This window comes from Pristis pectinata, chromosome 17 (assembly GCF_009764475.1).
Source record: "Pristis pectinata isolate sPriPec2 chromosome 17, sPriPec2.1.pri, whole genome shotgun sequence".
NCBI lineage: Eukaryota > Metazoa > Chordata > Chondrichthyes > Rhinopristiformes > Pristidae > Pristis > Pristis pectinata.
Window position 1 is genome coordinate 9,766,981 of NC_067421.1, and position 21,777 is coordinate 9,788,757.

The window sequence follows — 21,777 nt, forward strand, 5'->3', positions numbered from 1 at the left end:
TGCTAACATTTCAGGTTGAAGACCCTTCATCAAAGCAGTTCGAGTGAAGATTTGGTAACCTGATACGTTAATCCTATTTCTCATTCCACTGAGGCCATCTGAGCTGCAGGGTGTTGCCAGCATTTTCTGTTCTTATTTCATTTGGTTCTTGAACCAACTGGTACAGCCCTAATCACTGGAGTTTAACAACAGTATGACCGCTTTAATCACTTTGCATTAAAATTGACTTTTTTTGTGTTAATTGTGTTCTTTCTTGTAAAACGTGTGTATAATTTATGTCTAATGTATGTTTCTCTTGTGAATGCTGCTTATCTGATGCAATGTGCCTCTGATACTTTTGAAAGTGGTCTCCAACCATAAAGTGAGGGGATATCCATCTATATTTAAACTGCTCCTCTATCTCTCTGAAATCAAATAATCTGGTACCGCAAGGCATTTTTTATAATAGAAATGGTACATATTTGCCAAGGGTGTTCAACCTATTAGAAATTCCCTTTGCAGGTCCCCACTGTTCAAAATTATCTTGCTTACTACTGACAGAACAAATAAACTTGTCTTTGTAACATCAGTATGGATTGGATTTAATTCCAGATGCGAGAGGTGAGGGAATATTTCTGGAAATAAATGTTCCATTGGGAAGGTTTTAATTCAAAATTGTATTAATCAAAATTGAAGCCTTATTCTATGGAATAGCAATATACATTCCAGCAATTTTTACAAGGAACAAACCAACACAGTAATATATATATATATATATGAACTATTTTATGATTAATTGGTTACAGATTACCAGCATTGTTAGAACCAGAGGGCCTGGATCATTTTGAGAGATTATCATGTGTGAAACCGATCAACGGTTTCAAAAAACATAACACAGGGGACAAACAGTTAACCTTGGCTCATCCAGACTTACAATAGCTTGCAATGTAGTTGCTCTTTCTTCATTCACTTTGTTTACTCACAACAATTTTTAGCTTCATAACTTTCATACAAAATGTAATTTATTGCAGATTTCCATGAATTTAACTCTATTTCTATTCAGTGGTTCTCTGAACATTCTTTGGTAACCTGGAATGCAGGAACAGAGGTAGACTACCCACAGATGCTTGTTTTGCCATTCAATGAAATGATGGCTCATCTGTCACTTTTCCATAGATCCACCAATCTTTCACTTCGCTTGCTATTAAAATACCTATCAATCTGATATAAAATTAATACTTGGTGCAGCATTAGTTATCATTTGTGGAAGAGTTTTTAATATCTATTATCTCTGTGTATTGTCAACATCCACTGTGTTCTCTTCATTAACCTTTCCTGTTATTTCATCAAAACTCGTCCATTAATTTGACTAAATATAGTCTGTCTTTTACAAATCTGTGCTGGCTTTCTTTGATCAACTCAAACTCTTCTAAGTTGCTGACAATCTTTACTCTGATGATTGTTTCTGAGACCTCAACAATCACCAATGTTAAAGTGATCAATCTGTAGCCACTAGGAAAGTCCTTACATTCTTTCTTTATCAAGGGTGTCACAATTATCCCCTTCCAATATTCGGCACCTCCCCCTCAAATTATTAAATTGGCAAATTATTGCAAGCCCTTCTGGTGTCTCACCATACATTTCCTTTATTAAACTGGGATGCAAGCCATCTGCCTCAACAACATGCCCTCTCAGAGCACTGCCAGTCTTTTCATTCCATCTCACCTATCAATCTTTACCCTATCCATTAGCTCTACTGCTTCAACTAACATTTTAACAGCACCCCATTCCTTAATAAGAAAAAGATACAAAGTACTTGCTAGGTATTCTTATTATCTAATTGCTACTTACATGTTGGTAAAAGATTGGTTTCCCTGTTATGTTGACTGTCTTTATTCACACAAATAAAGTAGGAGGAGCTCTGTTCCTGTGTTACTTGTGGGAATGGACTTAGCCTGTGCTGCAAGATCTTTCTCATTAAATTCATCCATTATTCCAAATTCCCTGTCAATCTTTGGATACAGGGTCTCAACCGAAAACATCAACCATCCCTTTGCATCCACGGATCCCGATTAATTCAGGAGATTTTTTTTTTGCTCCAGATTCCAGCATCTGTAGACTCTTGTATCTCCTTTGCTTCCATTTGCCCTGAGTAGAGTCTGTCATCACATTGAAATCAGCACTCTTTCAATTTAGAAATTTCGCTACTGTTACAGATTGTTCCCTGACCTTCTTCATTACCAATCCAAACCATGTGTCTAAGTGTTATGATATTTACACATACAACACATATGGAGATGGAATTGTGCATACAATTGTTTATTCAAAATTAACATTGTTAAAATAAAATGAATCATTTAAACAAGTAATTCATTTTAGATACACAAAGGCTTATTTACAAACAGAACTATGAATATGAAAATATATTTAGATCAGCATTGTTACAATGCGGTATACAATTAAATATAGAACTGAGAATAAGGACTGCTTCACATTTCACATTGCTACAATGCAGACATTTATACATGAGTTAGGGAAGAATAATTTGAATGTTTTCCAGGAGGTATTGGAAATGCATAACTCATGTCGACTTTAAAATGTGGGAAACATAAAATGAAATCCAGCAGAATAGAATTCCCACCATTTCAGGAGTATTTTACAAGAAAAATCCAATTGATTTATCTCTGAATTTTGAAAAGCTCGCTATAATGCAACTCATTGATACACTCGTGTACATAATATGTAAACATACGTACAAAAAAACGAACATCCTTTAAAACGATGCAAACATTCCTCAACAAGAAGACTACCAACAACACACCACTGACATTCCTTTATAAAAGAATAACTTAGGTAGCTCTGCATATAACAATAGGCAGCACAACCACCCAGTCAGCTGTCAGCTCAGGTATGGTTTTCGTCATCTACAAATATAGCAGAATATGTACATAATTTAAAATTAAATAATCCATATATTAAAAGAGTGTCCATCTCCTTCAACGAAGAGTGGTTGATGTTATTTCTTCCATAGTAGAATACTGCTTATCCCAGAGTACATCCCTGGCGCTTGATACACTATAGCCTTCTCTTCCTTCGGTCTGGCTAAGTTGGAGTAATTACCAGGGTCTCCAGAGCGTGGTAACATTGGGTTTAACTTCCTTTTTGGCGCCCGCTTGATATGTAGGGGGTTGCATAAGAGAAGCAGTGTAACTCGAGCTGATGGGAATGTCATAAGCTTTGTGTAAATGCTTCACGAGTTTATTCTGAACATCAGTTTTGCTTTCTGGGGCGAACGTAAAACGCTGTATCTCCTGCAGACAGCGTGAGTATCCTTCCTTGAAATTCTGAGTTAGGCTCTTGTTGTAGGTCACTGTGGATGAGAAGAAACGGAGGGTTTAGAGGTACGTTTTCGAAAACAAAAACTGACAAGGGAGCGCTGTTTATGTAACTTAAATAATCATTATATCAAAAGAACGACCATTTGATTTAACTGCGGGTATCTTGCCCATTTTAGAACGTTACTTCCACCAATAATAAAAAATAACTACCTGTAAACATTCGTTGACTATGAAGTTTCAGATAATTCACGGTCATCTCCAGGATGTCAGCTTTCTCCATTTTCATATTGGGCTCTCCATTCTGAAACTCTTCCCCCAGTAAAGCCTTGAGGTGAGCGATGCTGCTGTTTATACGATCTCGGCGCTTCTTCTCGATAATTGGTTTCATTAACTGGAAAAGTATAGAAAAATATGAGTGACATTTGAATACAGAGACCTTGGAAATACGCTGAGAAATCCGGCACATTTCTTTTATTTAAAGTCGAAGTGACTTACTTTGTATTTTTCCTTCCGTGTGGCTTTTTCCTCCGAATATTCTTTTGGGATAACGCCAGACATTTTAGGAGCCATGCTTTTGGAGGTTGCTGCCGGGAACACCGCGGATGGCCGTGTGACTGTCTTCGGCTGGAGCGATTCAGCTGGGATAAGCAGGACTTGCTCCTCTATTTATACCGCCTTCTGCCCATGAGACAGCGTGTGCCTGTTTTTCGTGGTTTTTCCCACACTCGGCAGCCAATCATTACTGTCAGAGTGACAACAGCAGAAGCTTTTCTTTCTAAATGCTGAATTAAGGGCTGTTTTTAAGCTTTTGTTTGTGGTCGTCTCTGAGGACCATCTGGACGGCACGCATGACACAGTAAGTCAGAGGAAATTACTCTCATCTGAGGTTACAGGACCCTGGGAAAGACCCTCCCGTCATTGTTGAACAGGGAATTCTATGACAGAAAGTATGCCTGTCCCTACACCGCTGGTTCATTCTAAAATAATCTCTTCACTTTTGCTTTGAAGAATAAAACCTATGTAATCACAGATGTTCCTGTGTGCATGAGAGCCTACTTTGGACATACGGACTCATAACGTGAAACGCTCATTTCGAATGATCGATCTGTGTAAGATTATATTCTTTCTCAAGAAATAATATTTCAGATAAAGGTGATTTCAAACAAGTACGTTTCCGATTTAAATAAAGTTTATTTCCAGCATTTACAATTCCCCTCCCCTCCACCCCCCCCCCCCGCCGCTTTATTAATACTGGAGTTAAATTTAATCATTGCCCAGGTTTGCCCTGCTTGAGTTAACACTTAAATGAATCATTTATTATTAATACATCTAACTGTATTTATCTTTTTTATCGCAACGTGTTCAAATGAACAACTGTTTCAACATTTTCTAAGCAGGGCGCGTTAACGTAGTGGTTAAATTACTGGGCTTGTAGTTGGATTATTGGACCTTTGATCCAACGACGTGAGTTCGAATCCCACCACGGCAGCCGAAGAAGTTAAATTCAAGTAATCGAATAAACCTGGAACCTAAAGGGAAGGCCAGTGTTCGTAATAGCAACATCGCCGGATTGTCAATGACAACCCATCGGATTCAAATCTCCTTACCCGGTCTGGATCATACGTGGCTCCAGACGCACCGATGTGGTTCACTGTCAACCGCCTCCGCAATTCAGGGGCAATTAGGGCCGCAAATGGCGGCATTGTCAGCGATAGCCACATCCGACCACCGGCAAATAAATATTTCAGAAGGGAACACATTTGTTTTGCAAATATAGTTTGAACGCAGGCAAGGCAGAATATTAATGTTAAACACATCATTTTGAATAAAACTGATAAACAAAGATGGATTCTGCTGGACAATGTGAATCCTAACAATCTCTGGGACTTTTTTTTTGCTGTTCTATTTATTATTTAGGTGGAAATAAATTGATTTTTGCCTTACATTTGTGTTGCTTGGTCTGAAGCACGGAATTGTATTTGTTTCAGATACTAAATGTCAGTACTGTACATTTCACGGGATCTGCTCAGTACATTTACCTACCGATTAAAACTCGGCCACTGTGAACCAAACTAAAGCTCCGAAAACGGCTTACTGCACCAGTAAGACAATTTTCTTGTCCCAATAAATCCAACTGTCCACTGGCACATGACCGCTGAAAATTGACGGGAACTTGACAGATAATAGTGACAGGAAATAATGAAAATAACAAGGCGTAGAATTTGTTAGTGCTGACGTCCAGGAAATGGACAGCGATCCAATTTCCAAAAATATAACGCCCGAAACATTGCACAGCGCATAGTTCCCACATTGTTACATCTCAGATACCGTTTTCAATAACACATTTCAACGTTGACATAAAATAGTCAAATATGCACAACTATATTATTATCGTTAGAATATTTTTGAGTGAGTATTTGCTCAGTCGCTGGGAAACTTAGATGAAATAAAACTCCATTAATAATGCGTATAAATATCGTATATTTATATAAATGTATGCGTTTGTGTGTGAGTATAGATGTGTTTGTGTGTGTATGTGCATATATACTTGTGTGTTCGTGTCTGTGTGCATGTGCGTGTGGGAGCAAGAGACCGCAATGTTCTCTGCAAACGTGGGAAAGTCTTTTACTCTGCGGTATAGCATTTTGTCAATGTTCCGGATCCATTTCACCAAATGTTCTGTATCTAGTGTCCGAATAAATGACGCGAGCCAAGTCTCCGCTGAAAAACACCAGCTGCATGCGTTCTCTTTGTTTCTTAACACGTGGGAAAGAGGCAAATCCAGCTATCTCAGCGCCGCCCATAATATCAGGGATCAGATGAATGAACTGAGCGCCTAGCCTGCTCCTTCAGCTGCGCGGGTTTTTTGTTTGTGCGGAAGTTAATAGCTAACATCATTTATTCACCTGTGGTAAAGCTAGCATTAATTTTAATGTATCCATGCATCGACAAATCGCATTCTCAACGTTATAGGTTACATTTTCTCACGAAGGCCACTATTTTAGTGCACACACATTGGACATGTCTATTATTTCGGTATCACGTTTCTCCCTTACGTTTTTGAGTTAAACAAATAAATGAGGTTGTTGTGATAATCCGGCGCTATTTGGAATGGTGAGGAAATTGATACTCGGCGAGACAGCTGCTAAATACAGCAGGTGAGGTACCCACAGCATCTTAGAAGGAGACTAAACAAAGATTTAGGGCAGAGAAAGAGTAACAGTTTTTGTTTGCCAGAACCAGTTTTCTCGCTGACGCTTAATCTTTACAGATAAAAACACAAAATAGCCGGGAAATAATCCTGGTTTCCAGTCTTGGATCTCGACAGAATCAGGTTTCTGGAACCTGCGTGTACCGAGGTGAAGGGGTCCAAACTGGTGCCAGGATTATCAGAGTTTATATTCTGGTGATTAACTTGACAGCAAATAAATGGTTCGAAAACAGGACAGACACATTGTTTCGCATAATAAAGAAATACTTGTAAAAGTGGTAAGGTGGTCGCTAAAGCATTGGCGTCTTAACACGAACTGGCGTGAATAACATGTTGGTGCGTGTTTTCTGAACAAAATAAAGGAATCGAAGGCGCATGCGCCGGGTTGCCTGCAAATTGATGCATTTGGTTCAGGTCGCGGATCAGGCTGGTGACCGCTCCTAAACTTTCCTTTGTTCTGGACACGTGGGAAACTTTCCACCACATTTACATGCTTTCTGAAGGTTTGGAGTGCTTCTCAAACCGCACTGGATAATAGCACGCACCCTCTCCTTGTTTACTGCTATCTCACGGTGTAATAAGCATTTAGTAGCACTTTCAGAGAGCTGCTTAGCATGTGAAATTGCCATTCAACGGAAACAATCAGGGTCTAAACTAGTTCAGGTTATAAAGCCTTATGTTCAGTGGTGTCCACGCAGGTGGTATGTGGACTGCGAACAGGCAGAGTTTATGGAAATTGTATTTTAATAATTTTTCGCAATTTTCCAAAATAATATGCGAAAATATCACGGGCACATTTATGTGCTGCTATACAATAAAATATTTACACAGGCTTCGTAAATTCTGAATTTTTAAAATACATTATTCACATTTGATACGGGAGAGAGTTTTAAACGGATGCACTGTTCATGCATTCAGTTTACTTGGATTTTTATCGATTTACAATTCCATAAATTTGCGTTCGAGTATATAACGTATATAAAGAAGAGTTTACACAAACACATTGCTCAGCCATTGAGAGGTTTGTTAAATATGCAACTTACACACAAACGCAGAAGTCTTAATATCGTTTCGTAAGGAGAGATTTTACGTATTGGTTACGGATTCTGTAGAATGTAAATATGTAGATTTGATACGTGTAGTGGTACTGTTCATGGGCAGCTTTCCACATATAGAAACTTACAAAGGTTTTATTTATATTATGAGTTAACTATGGGTTTGAATGCAGCAGTGTTATGAATTATAATTTCTGATAAATTCACGCATTATAAATATTTCCCTGGATTGAACCAGAGACGCAATAGATTTCATCCATTGCTTTGTGTGATGTAAGGCCGAGAGGAAGCGAGGTGGGTGGCGGGCGGGGATGTGCTGCTGATTCTAAGATGGTCGGTACCTTTTGGCTCGCAATGTAGACTGGCCTGGTTAAGAAACCCACGCGCCCACCTTCTGATGCACTGGACACCCCGCCCGCCTATTCCACATCTTCAGAATGCGCAAAAAATAACAGGTGAGTGTTCTGAGATACTCTGTACATTGCGGACAACATACAGTGCGTAATAGGTAACGTGTACTATAAGCACACAGTAGACAATGCGTGCTGCACAGAACATAATCGACAAAATGCACGATACAGCACAGGATACACAGTATTGTCTACTGTGTATTTATAGTACACGTTACCTATTACCTAGGGTTCACTCTCCAGAAGACTGATCTTACGTCCTCAGTGGTGACCACGGGTTCAGTTGCATTGGAGGCTGTCAGGGTGGGTGGTGACAAACTAATCCCTTTCTGTTCAAAATATGCATAGAATGCATTAAGCTCATCAGGAAGGGATGCGCTGTTGCTGACTATGCTGCCTGACTTTGTTTTGTAATCTATTATAGCATGTAAGCCCTGCTACGACTGACGGCTGGTCTGGGAATCTATTTTGAACTGGTATTGTCTCTTGGCATCTCTGATAGCTTTACGGAGGTCGTATCTCAACTTCTTGCAAATGTGAGGGTCACCTAACTGGAATGCAGCAACCCTCGACTTCAGTAGGGGGCGGATCTCCCAGTTCATTCATGGTTTCCAGTTTGGGAACATCCGTATTGTCCTCTTTGGTACACAGTCCTCAACGCACTGACCGATAAAGTCCGTGATGGTGGTGACATCCTCATCAAGGCTGGCAGCTGAGTCTTTGAACATTGACCAGTCCACTGTCTCAAAGCAGTCACGTAGAAGTTCATCTATTTCCTCAGACCAGCACTGCACGACTCTCTGTACTGGATCCTCCCATTTCAGTTTCTATTTGTATGCAGGGAGGAGGAGCACAGCCTGGTGGTCCGATTTCCCAAAGTGAGGGCGAGGGGTGGCTCGGAAGGCATCTTTAATAGTTGCATAGCAATAGTCAAGGGAGTTAGGCCCCTGGTAGGACAGGAGACGTGCTGGTAGTACTTTGGCAACACACTCTTGAGGTTGGCCTGGTTGAAGTCACCTGCAATAATGAGAGGGCGTTGTACGTTAAGAGCGCTGTGTATCTTTGAAATTCTCCACCCCTAAATATCTGTCATCCATTTACGTATAATCCCTATATTTTATGATTTTTATGACGCTTAACCTACAGGTACGGGTGTGTCCATCACATAGGCGGCTCGGTTGCATTTCTCATAGGAACCTTAAAAAGACGCGTTTAAGGGTAACATTTCCTGCCCATCCGCGATCATTCATGAGAAGGTGGCAGTGAACCGCCTTTCCAGACTGTTGTGCTGACCGCTAAGGCCTAAGGCTGAGCCCTCTTTGATTATCATTGTGCGATGCGCAGAGGCATGAACAGCAACATCGCAGGCTGTGTACCGGGTAAATGTTGTCTGCAGCCGGCCGCCCTCTCTACCGTCAATGCTGCAAGCAGGTCTCGGCGACAGGGCACGGGAAACAGCATTTGCAGCTTGTTATTTGTTCCTCCCTTGGAACACGTTGTCTTGCTCTAGGTGATCACAGCGGAATTTTTGGAAGAACTCAGAATTGTACCACTTGCAAAATTTGTACATGTAAAGTTTTAAATATGTGTGTGTGTGTGTGTGTAAATTTTAATGTAATTTTACAAAATTACAGGTTCAATACATACATTGGTCAATCCATATATACCTGTATATTCTAGTTGATATTATACGTAAATTGATTTGAAACCCATGCAATACATGTGCAAAAGAAATAAATCCGCAGCTGCTGGAATTCTGATGTGATCCTGCGCCTGAACGGGTCAGAGGGTGGCCGTTCGCCGTATCCCTTCCCTGACCCATTGACTTCACGTTCAGTTGGTTCGCGGCCGATCTACTAACCTGACCCCATTTACCCGCCTTCTCGCCTGTCCTCGATACCCATTCGCCAACAACGATCCCAGTATTGAAAGCTCCCATTAACCCCCAGGTGACTACGACCATTTTGGGGGTGAGTGCTGACCCACTTTGCGAAGGGGAAGTGCGTCCTGACATTATTCCCAACAGCATAATTAGTCTTTCACCACTCTGTCGAGTCCCAGTATCACTCCAAGCGACCTATATATAGTATTCCCTTAATTTTGGAAACTCAATGGAACACAAACGCGTACCGTGTAACTTACCTTTGCAAGTTAACCCTTTCAAGTCTCAATGTGGGTGCTGCTCTTGGCGGGCAATCTTTCCCCCGTGCGAATGGTGAATCTGGCTCAACTTCAATGTCAGCTTCCTCCCAGCCTCAACGTCAACGCCCCAAAGATGGGTCCTACTGCAGTGTGAGCTCCCATTCCCCATCCCAACCCTCCAACATCCTCATACCCCTAACACCCTCCTCCAGCGCCCCCTCCTATCTCCACCAATCCCCCACAAACACCAGATGATTCCCTCTCCTTCAAAGGGAGCAGAGGTGCCAAAGTTAGGATGACCAAGGGCAATTAAGAATCATTACTAGGCGATGACCTTTCTGTCAGGTCCACCCACTTGTAAAACTGATCCTTCAAGTTTCCTACTGCCCTGGGCTACCCCGGCCTTATTGACCAACCCTCTCCAGCTGCCAATGAGGTTCCTGGAGACTGTCTCTCAGATTCTGACTGCAAAAGCCCAGGGGGGAGAAAAACTATCACTGGACCAAAATAGGCTGAGCGAACAATGGAGGCGGCACAAGCAGTCACAGTCTCCCAGAATCCTCAAGTAAGAGAACACTTGCTGACTGTTCTTTCCTCTCAACTGCTTGCCAGGTCCCATTGGATATTTTCTGGAAATGCTCAACTTGTTCTGCACTGAATTCTAATTGCCACTTTATTGACTGCCCAATGTCCATCGATAGCTTCCTGCGGCCTGAAACTTCCTTTCTCTCTATTAACGTTACCGATTTTGGTATCATCTGCAAACATCTTAAGTAGTTGTTCCTCTATTTAAGTCTAAGTTATTGATATGTACCATAGACGCAGCGTTGAATCCCACAGGAACCTACTGCATATACCCTTCCAGTCAATAAGTTTCATTGACTTTTACTCTTTTCCGCTGAGTCTGTTTTAGATCCAATTTGCCTTTTTGACCTTGCATCCCACGGGCTTTTAATTTTCAGACCAGTCTGCCAAATGGGATTTGGTCAAATGCCTTGATAGAATCTATTTAACTCTTTAAAAATACACACTCTCTGACCTGCCTTCAAAGATTTCTCTTCAAAAAGTCAATTATTAATTAGACATTGTTACGTACCAGCAACAATAGAAACACAAGGAGCCATGTTTAAGTGTTAGAATCTATTTATTAATAACTACTTGTAATAATAAGAGAAATAAAAACATTAGATATTAAACATTGACCCCAAAATAAACTCAAAGTGTGTGTGCGTCAAGTTCCCAAACCCCCAAGTCTAGGAACAGTTCTCAAAGTTCAGTTCAGTGAGTCATGAAGCAATATGATGAACAAGGGCTTCTGAAAACCGCAGTAGAATGTAGCGAGAAGGAATTTACAAAATCTACACGTTCCACTATGGAACCCATATGACACCTCAATCGCCAAAGTTCTCCATTGCTTTGTTCTGAAGTATCTGCCACACCGAGAGCACTGGATATGTGGCCGCCCACATATATACCTGCTTTCCTGTACAGGTTAATGACAAAGTGGACTCCACAGATTACTCCAAAAATTCATACATGGATTGTATAGTGACACTCACAATGATTGTCCGTCGCTCATAGACACAGAGACACTGGCAGGCAGGCAGTGTTCCCAACTCTCTCTCTCACTCTCTCTCTCTCCGTTTGTCTGCCTGCGTAAGTGCCAGTACATTTATAGCCGTTTGTTTTCCACACGCAGTAGTCAGATAAAGCCACACACACTACAACACTACTGTCCAGGTGCCTTACAGGGACACTCACCAAGTAGCAACCTGGCTCGTAACAGACACAATCTTCCCTTAAAAGTTCCAAGTTGATATTAAACTGCACCTTTCTAAATGAAAGCGTAAAACCCCTCAGACCTATTACCAATTATTTCCCTGCCATTGATGTTTGGTGGACCCTCTTGTCTTTGGTCAGTCTGATGCTCTACACACATTAGCAGTCTTTCAGTCCTCCTGGGCCATGCTTGCAGCCAATGAGGACTTGAAGGTGTTGTCAGAGCCTCCATGATTCCATCCTCCCCCCAACGAATTGCTTCTCCAAGCAGTTGGGGATTCATTTTACCTGGGACTTGTGCTTTATCCAATTCCAATGACATTGGACCCCTTAATACTCCCTCTGTATGTTTTCTCATTGTCTAACATTAGTGTCCATATCATTGCTTCTTTAGTAAAGACAATTTGTGTTTTATTTCATTTTACCTTGCCTGATTTTCAAATCACCCAAATCTATTTATCTGTTCCAATCCACTGCAAATTACTCAGTTTGTAATTACCATGCAGATGGAATTAAATAGCCCAGGTTTACAGACTGCTCGTACTGATCAGGTCATTGTCTGGTTAGGATATGCTATTTTTGAGGTTAGTCATGAAAGATTGCAATGGCTTCCCTTCACATAGCCAGAGAAACTATGCCCTAACCCTTTCCATCTCACACCCTCCACTAGGAATCCAGACAAAGACTGGTTAAGATGATGCAACCTTGCAGGGTGAGCACCATGGCAACACATAGAGCGGAAGACTCAGTTCGGTCATGGACAAACTTTCATTTGGTTGGAACTTGCCCCACCACCTGTCCCTTGCAGAAATCTTTCTGCAGGTAAAACACCTTGATCACAAATCAGTGGTGAGCATGGAATGTCCTGGAGGCTATTTGGGAGAACAAGACAGTGGGTTCCTGTGGGAAAGCTCCCTGAATGGATCGTCGAGGTGCCGCCACATCAGAACTCTCAAGTAAGTTGCATATCCTTGGCTGGCACTGAGATGGACCTCTCCCTGTTCGATATTTCATCCACAGTCTCAATCCCACCGCACAGTAACCTTGAGGTGGCTGCACTGGGGATGGGACTGTCACCATCTCTTCTGCAGCGTGTGTGTTACCAACAAGATCTGGAAAGGGATGCAGTGGTCTTTGTTGAGAATCCCAACTAGCAGGGTAATATGGGGCACTGTACACTATGGGCTGATCCCAGGGATTCCTACTGAGACAAAGATAAACTGCTGCTGGAAGATCATCAAGTTTGTGAAAGAGGCGCTTTGGTCTGCCTGAAACTTGTTAGTCTTCCAGGGAAGCCCAGCTCCTCACCCTTACACCAAAAAATGGATTGGGGCATTTCTTATGTAGAAATAAATCAGCCACTGCAGTCAACAGTTTTATTGACTGAAGTGGCCAGCACCTAACTGGGTAGTGAATGAGAAATTGTCTCACTTTATACTGAGGTCCTAAAGCTTATGGGTGTTAAACACAGGTTGAATAGTTCTCATTATCCATTGTCCTCGGGATAACACAAAGAGGAAGATAGACCCCAAAATTTTCACAAAATCTTCTGTGCAGGTCCCACCTTCACCATGTTTAATATAGATGTCTTACAGCAATCCACTGCCTCTGCAGCCAGGTCCTTGTAGACACCTGGATGCAGGCCATTGGGTCCAGGGAGACTGTCGGACTTTGGCTCCATCGGTCTGCCTAGTACTTCCTCTCTAGTGATGGAAGTTGTTTTACATCTGTCCTTCCCTCTAGTCCCTTAATTATTGAAAATTACTGGGAAGTTATCAGTGCCTTCTTATCATGAAGTTCAATCCAAAAATAATTTAGAATCTCTGTCAATTCCCATTATTAATTCCACACTTATCCTCGAAGGGATCAATATTTACTTTAGCCATTCTCTTTTTTAAATACTTTAGAAGCTTTTAGAATTTTTCAAATTATTTGCTAGTTTACTCATTTTCTATCTTCTCCCTCTTTAGATATCTTTTAGTTTTTTTACTGGTTTCTAAAAGCTCTTAAACCTCAGACCTACTAATTATTACAATGCCTTTTCTTTCAATTTGATACTGATCTTAACTTCTGTTGTTAGGCACAGAGGGCACATCCTTCTCGTAGAACTTTTCCTTCTCACTGGAATATACCTTTGCTGACATTTATGAACTGGCTCTTTGAATGTCTCCCATTGTTGATCTACCATTGTATGCTTTAATTTATTTTCCCACTCTACTTCAGCCAACTCTACCCTCATAATGTTTTTGAGTCACAGAGAGATACAGCATGGAAGCAGGTCCTTTGGCCCAAAGAGTTTTCACACAGTCCATCAACCATCCCTTTACACTAATCATACAGTATATGAATCCAATTTTTATTTTCCCCACATTCCCATCAACTCTCAGTAGATTCTACCACTCACCTACACACTGAGGGTAATTCACTGTGGCCAATTAACCTACCAACCTTCATGTCTTTTGCATGTGGGAGAAAACCAGAGCACCCAAAGGAAACCCATGCATTCACAGGGAAAATATGCAAACTCCACACAGACAGCACCTGAGGTCAGGATTGAACCTGGGTCTCTGGTACTGTGAGGCAGTAGCTCTATGAGCTGCATCGTGGTGCCTTTATTTAAGTTTAGATTCATCAAATTGCCAAATCAAAGAGAACTTTCTGGGGAAATCACAGAACGTTCAAAGAGATAAGTGATGGATGTGGCATTGACAAAGTTTGAGAAGTAATTTCCTTCGTTATGTAAAAGCTTTATTGTAATCATAATGTTCAGTAATACTTTGAAAGATGTCGCAGAAAATACTGTCCAATGAGATTTATATGAGTTACAGAGTCAACTAAAGCAATTTCAATGAACATTTCATGAAAAAATTGGAATATATTTGTATACAACTTCCTGGTAAATAATTCTTGCCCAGACAACTTCTCGTTAATAATTAATTTTAATGTAATGTTAAGCAAGATATACTTTAAGGAAAGAACACATGGCAATCTTCAAAAACTGATCTTTGTTGGATGTGTGCATGGAATATTCTGGAATGACCAAATCTTTTAAAGAGCATACGGAGCAAACAGTGATAATTATGTTAATAGGCATTTTATAAGAATCAGACATTTTACGCTTAATATTCAGTTACTTTGAAATTCTTTTGTTTGCTCTTCTTCATAAATGTTCTCTTCATATTACATCAGTCAGGCATTTTTTCACAAATATATTTATACTTCCTGCTGCAAGGACCATCATTCCACAGACCTCGAGCAACAAGGTGAGCACAATGTTCCATTTTATTGTGGTTATCTGGTTGACCAGGCTTCCAGAATCTAAACAGAGAAAGAAAATGTGAAACAAAGTACAATTCATGTATAATTTTCAAATTGTAACCAATATATATCAATATGCATCAGTGTTGCAACACAAAATCTTACTAAAGTAATGTTGAAAAGAAGTTTTTTTGGGGCCAAGTTTCAATAGGAACGTTCCCAGTTTCCCTTGGAAACTTCATCTCGCCAAATACTGAAAATTGTTGATAAGTTGTTATCCCAGGCTTCATACATGTTGGAGAACCGTGAATATGATCAAGTGAAGTAACTCTGGCACTTTTGGCCTGCTACTTACTCCTGACTGCTGGGTAGGAGCTGGTCTCAGTAAACTGATTGCAAGTACAGTATTTTCAGTGGAATTTAGGATTTGTTTATCTTTGTTATCTCTCTTAGGATTTGTTATCTATCTTAGGATTTGTTTATCTTTCCACCTTCTGTAAGGAATATGTGGGAACTTTCCAAAGTCTATGGTAACTTATAAATACTCCTGTGTTTTTGGGTACTTTGTAGTGAACTCAAGCCTATGTGTGCTCTCAGTTAAAGCCCGTGGTTGACAGCCTCAGGGACATCTGGTTGGTCAAGTTCTCAGTTAGTTCTTTTGCTCTAAGGTAGTTCTACTTGCATTCTGGCATAATCACTTGAAGGGGATGATATCATAGACGAGTAATCTCGAGGCCTAGACTAATGATCTGGAGTCAGCAAGCCCAAATCTCACCAATTCACCATCGTGAATCTGGTTTCACTTAATTAAATAAGGTCAGGTTAAAGAAGTTAGTATCTGTGAAGCTTTAGGGATTGTCATAAAAAACTCAGCAGATTCATCAATGTTCTTTGGGTTCGGCATTCCTCAAGCAAGCTACTTAGTTGCATCAAGCCACTGAATCAGGAGATGGTTGAGTACATTGAATAGAAATAAAAGGCCCAATTAGTTGTCCCTCACAAGAACACAACAAGCAAGAGTAGGCCGCCTGGCCCCTCAAGCCTGCCCCAGCATTCAATAAGGTCATGTCTGATCTACCCCAGGCCTCAACTCCTGCACAGTGTCAGACCCCACCCCACCCCCTTAGCTCTCAATCCCCTGATCTTTCAAAAATTTATCAACCTTGACTGGAAATGCCTCTAATGAGCTAGTCCCAACAACCCCCTGGGACAGAGAATTCCAGAGATTCAGCACCATCTACGAGAAGAAATTTCTACATAGCTCAATTTTAAATGACCAGCCCCTTATCTTGAAACCATGACCCCTTGATCGAGACTTTCCCACTCTTGAAGACATCTTGACATCTATCCTGTCAAACCCCCTTAGGATCTTATGTGTTTCAATAAGATCACCTCTCATTCTTCCAAACTTCAAAGAATACACATCCAATCAGTTCAGCCTCTCTTGATAGGACAATCCTCTCAGCCCAGGAAGTAGCCTGATGAATCTCCTTTGGATAGCCTCTCATGTCACAATAACCTTGTTTAGGTAAGGGGGCCAAAACTATGCACAATACTCTATGTGTGGCCTCAACAATACCCTCTGCAACTGTAACACAACTTCTCTATCTCTGAACTTCAATATTGAAACATAGGCAAATATGTCATTTGACTTCTTAACTATTGTTGGACCTGCCTGCTAACTTTTTTGCTTCATTGACAATAACCCCAAGATCCCTCTGAACTTCACTCATTTGCAATCCCTCTCCATTTAGATAAGAACGTGCCTCTTGACTTCTTTTACTCAAGTGTATGACCTCACACTTTCTCACATTAAATTCCATTTGCCAAATTTTCACACACTCACTCAATAAGCTGTATCCTGTAATATCATCTACACCTCATTACAGAGTCATATTGACATCCATATCCATTTTGGAGGAAAAAATGAAAAAGAAAATTATTTAAATCAAATAAGACTGCATAATATTGTTCCACATTGGGAGCCAGGGATCCCCATAGTCAAAACATAAAAAGTAAGCATGCAGGTACAGCAAGTAATTAGGAAGGCAAATGTAATGTTAGCCTTTATTGCAAGGGATATGGAATATAATATTAGGGAAGTTTTGATTCAATTTTACAGAGTGCTGGTGAAACAACGGCTAAAGTACTGAATACACTATTGGTCTCTGTATTTAAAGAAACTTTTGGTCATCCTCACAATGGAGTCAATGCAGTAAAGGTTCACTATTTGATTCCTAGGACGACCAGGTTGATTCTTGAAGCAGGTTGGACCAATATTCTTTGTGTTTTAGAAGAATGAGAGGTGATCTTATTAAAACATAAATAAAATTTTGAGGGGAATTGACAGGGTGGTCACTGAGAGGGTGCTTCACCCAGTGGGTTATCTAATGCTAGGTGTAGATTTTCAGAATAGGGGGTTTGTCCATTTAAGGTGGAGACAAGGAGAAACTTCTCTCAAAGGGTCATGAATCTTTTGGAATTATCTGCCTCAGAGATCTGTAGAGTTGGAGTCAATGAATATATTCAAGACAGAGATTGACAAACATTCGATCTACAAATAAGTCAGTGGTTTGGGGAGGGAGCAGGAAAGTGGTGCTGAGACAAGATTGGATCATCCGTGGTTTTGCAGAGCAGTTACACGTGGCTGATCAGCTTACTCTTGCTGCCTTTTTCACATTCTTTTGTCCTCAAGGCTGCCCCACTGACCCAAACATCGTGCGTCATCAACTAAAGATGCCTTTCTCTTTATCATAGTGTGGAATGTTTGCTGATGAAAGCGCAATTAAGCTTCATTCTTAATTCTTCAGATAATGGACCAGTGCATGCTCTTTTCAACAAGACCTTGGACCATGGCAAGTCTTCAGGCGATTGGTGATAAATAACATTCACACTGCTCAAAATTATCTACGGTCGTCATGTAGAATTAGACATTTGCCCATTTTAAGTTGTTGGAGACATACCCTGGGAACAGTGAGAAATGACTGGCAATGCCATGACCTACAATGACTTCCAAATGCTTACAGGAAATTTGATCTCTGCCATCTGAATAATAGCTTTCAACCTATGTCCTCATTAACCCATGATTCAAATGAATACGGAAGATCACAGATGGTTTAATTTATTAGTAGAACCCCACCAGTTCTCCATCCAGAAGGCCATAACTTATTAAAAGCACAGTATTCTGTTATTAATACAATGCATTTCCTTACTTTGGAGAACTTGAGTAGCTTGTACCATCTTCCCAAATCCAGTCACCTTCTTGCAATGAGTCAGTGAGTCCAATCCAGTAAAACTTGGAATATGTGTGATCAGCAATGAATTTCTGTGATGCACGTACATGCTTAGAGTTACAACAGTGAAACCAATAACTAATAATGAATGACAATAAGTAAGTTATAGAAGTATACCTTGGCTCAGCATCAGCTGCTCATTATCTACCATACTAGACGGTGACATTGACAACCATTCAGTTAAATACCAATCGCTGCAGCCAACAATACCACAGATATAAGGAGGATTTTTGTGCTTTTGTTAACAATGCCAAAAGAGATAATGGTTTGAACATGAGCTTAAAGAGCTTCCCTTTGATATAGCGCATCACCTTCTCACTTTAATTACACGTTGATGAGTCTTGCCAGGAAGCGCTGGCTGTTCAATTCCAAACTGCCAACATGCATCCATGTGAATATCAGCCAGTTCGGGCCTTGGTGCCTGTATATCTGTACCAGGACTTGTCCTTGATTCCAGCCATTGAATGTGTCAATACGTTCTGCCAGGAGCGTAAGTTTGCATTTACTGGCCTTGAACTGAGTGGCTTGTCACTTCAGAGAGCATTGAGTTGTCACAAACAGGCCCTGTGCATTCAGCAAATTTCCTTCTCTTAAGAATGTTCATGAATAAGATGGAAAACAAATAAAAGTGCAGATGCCGGAACAAAACCGGAAAATATCAGAAGAACTCAGCCACTCAAGCAGCATCTGTGGATGAGGTGGGTTTTTATGATAGTCTGATAATTTTTTCTTGTCATTACTAATAACTAGTTTTTATTTAAAAAATCTAGATCATTAACTGAACTTAAATTTCACGGCAGTCATGGTCAGATTTGAACTCAGGTCTCTGTATTACTACTCTGATACCATAGTGCCGCTGCTGTTCAGACCTACCGATAGGTCCTGCATTATGTTTTGTGTGTTTCTGAGTGGAGGTTGCTGTGGAAACAGTTCTGTCAACTGTCAAAGGCTCTCTCACCAATTTGTTGGATGAGGCTTCCTCTGGCCCATCCACATTGCCCACTTAGGTTGCTCAGGGACCTGGCACCACGTCAAGCACTCTGGTTGTGTCCACAACTTCAAACCATAATTGTACTGCTCTTCTCCATTCCCTTCCTTAAGGATGTAATCTTGGATTGGATTAGCCTTGAAAGCTCAGTATTGATCTGTTCCCTTCGAATAACAGGAAATCCTGTTTCTTGAATGAGGAATGTTTATGAGATTTAATAAGGCACATCCAAGTCCATATCTCAGAGCACTAATGTTAAAAATGGTTAAAATGCCAGTATCTGTTGTGCATGTCAGTATTTGCAGAAAATCTCAAACTTTCTCGGTCTTAAGTGGGAAGCAAGAAACTAGAAGGAGTAGGCCATTTGGCCCCTCTACCCTGCCCTGCTATTTGATATGATCATGACTGATCAATGTTGGCCCCAACACCTCCTCTGTGTCAGTTCCCCATAACTCTCAATTACTCGATTTTTCAAATATTTATCTATCTCCACCTTAAATACATCTAATGATCTGATCTCCACCATCCTCTGGGGCAGGGAATTCCATTTTGACACATCTTTAATGCTTTAAATGACTGGCCCCTTATTTTGTAGCTATCTACCCTTGTTCCTGACTCTCCCACTACTGACAACATCCCGACATCTACCCTGCCAAGTCCCGTTCAGATGTTATATGTTTGAATAAAGTCACCCCTCATTGTTCTAAACTCAAGGGAATACAAGCCCAAAATCTTGAGCCTTTATTGATAGGATAACCCTCCCAACTTCTACAAGATACTGGCATTTCCCTACAAATCCATTATTGGAATTAATGACCGGAAATACCTGTTCTTGGTTTTAGTGCAGTGTGTTTCTTTCACAGCTACAAATTAATACACACGTACACACAGACACACAGACTTTTCAGCTCAGAAAGCAAAAGAATTACAAACTCTGAAACTGAAACGAAAATAGAGAGTGCTGGAAGCACTCAACAGGTCAGTCAAAGTTTGAGACCATCCACACATGTGGGCTGACCTGCTCAGTATCTCCAGCATTGCATGCTTTCAGTTGTTCAACTTTGCAACTAATGTTTCAATATCTCCATCTAAATACTCAACTTCTTAAACAATTTTTAACATTAGTGCTCTGAGATAAGGACTTGGATGTGCATACTAAATCTCAGAAACTTATTCCTCATTCAAGAAACAGAATTTCCTGTTATTTAAAGGGACCAGATCAATTCTGAGCTTTCAGGGCCAATCCAATGCAAGATTACGTCATTAAGGGAATGGAGAAGTGAAGTGCAATTATGGTGATGAGGGGAAAATAACAACTGGAATTTATGCGCTGTTCTCTATTTTCTGGGTATCATGTCTCATATTTCTGTCTGTGGCTAAGATTATTATTTTGCATAAATTTAGTAATTCCATTCACTACTTTTGACTTATAAGATTAGTCCTCCAGTCTTACAGACTGGGCAGTTCTGACGTGTTCTGTAACAAAGCACAGTGATCATCTAAATAGGTGACGTCAGTAAAATTACTTACATGGAAACATAACTGTTGATTTTTTCAACTAATTATTAGATTGAGAAGCAACTTTTTTTTACACTCTAAATAAATCTGGATGCTCAAGATATCTGTTCATTTTTCATTTACTTTGACCACAGGAAGAGACTAAACAAAATAATTATGCCATAATAAGTTATAAGGCCCACAAGTACTTCTCCAAGAGGACTTTCAAACAATTAGGCAAACTGCTTTTCAAACAGAAGGGAAGGTGAAATACGTGAACATTTATGCAGATTTATTGTCACACAGTAGAGAAAATAGCATAAAGGAAGATATATTTCATACCTGTTCTGCCTTGCTGTTAATCCCCACAAGATGTGATTGTTTTAATGCACATTGTCTCTTTGCATTTGTAAAGGTCTCCTCAGTCAATGAAAATAGATAGCACCTGCCAGCGTATAACATCCAATGTTCTGGGCAGTGATTCCTGACTATAAAACCAACCATTACATTTGTTAATGTCACTAGTCAGTGTACTTTACACAATGTTGATTTCCAAATAGTTTACATACCTTTTTAATTTCTTTAGAGGCATCCTTTCTGACTCTGATCATATTCAATTACAATACACAATTCCAGTACAAGTCTCCCTACTGTTGCTTTTTTCTCTCTCAAGCAATTTCTTTACATATAACTTTTTTTTTCCTGCAGTACTGAAGTCCTTCCCTGACTCTTCTGCAGCAGAACCTTAGCCTCTGCTGGGTCTCCACAGCCCCACCCGCACAGTGTGTTTTGGGCCCAGTTTTCTATCATGAGGTAAATAATTACTG

The 21,777-nt window shown here is 40.4% G+C and overlaps 2 protein-coding genes across 6 annotated transcripts in view; both read right to left on the minus strand.

The window, feature by feature from the left end:
* Nucleotides 1–2,282: 2,282 nt before the first annotated feature.
* On the minus strand, nucleotides 2,283–4,016 carry LOC127579223 (transcription factor HES-5-like). Its single transcript, XM_052031831.1, has 3 exons — nucleotides 3,813–4,016; nucleotides 3,528–3,708; nucleotides 2,283–3,349 (listed from the first exon to the last, which is right to left on the minus strand). The coding sequence occupies exons 1-3, from the start codon at nucleotides 3,885–3,887 to the stop codon at nucleotides 3,096–3,098; spliced, it is 510 nt and encodes a 169-aa protein (XP_051887791.1). The 5' UTR covers nucleotides 3,888–4,016; the 3' UTR covers nucleotides 2,283–3,095.
* A 10,627-nt stretch (nucleotides 4,017–14,643) lies between these two features.
* LOC127579214 (C-type lectin domain family 4 member F-like) overlaps nucleotides 14,644–21,777 on the minus strand; it is a 46,126-nt gene continuing 38,992 nt past the window's right edge. For 4 of the 5 annotated variants that reach the window (XM_052031823.1, XM_052031822.1, XM_052031821.1 and 1 more), the window contains 3 exons: nucleotides 21,293–21,438; nucleotides 18,385–18,497; nucleotides 14,667–15,232 (listed from right to left, as the gene is read on the minus strand). In XM_052031823.1, the coding sequence (XP_051887783.1) occupies nucleotides 15,100–15,232; nucleotides 18,385–18,497; nucleotides 21,293–21,438 (392 nt within the window). In that variant the 3' untranslated portion in view covers nucleotides 14,667–15,099. Of the gene's footprint in view, nucleotides 15,233–18,384; nucleotides 18,498–21,292; nucleotides 21,439–21,777 lie in introns of all 5 variants that reach the window. The other variant, XM_052031820.1, reaches the window with a different exon arrangement.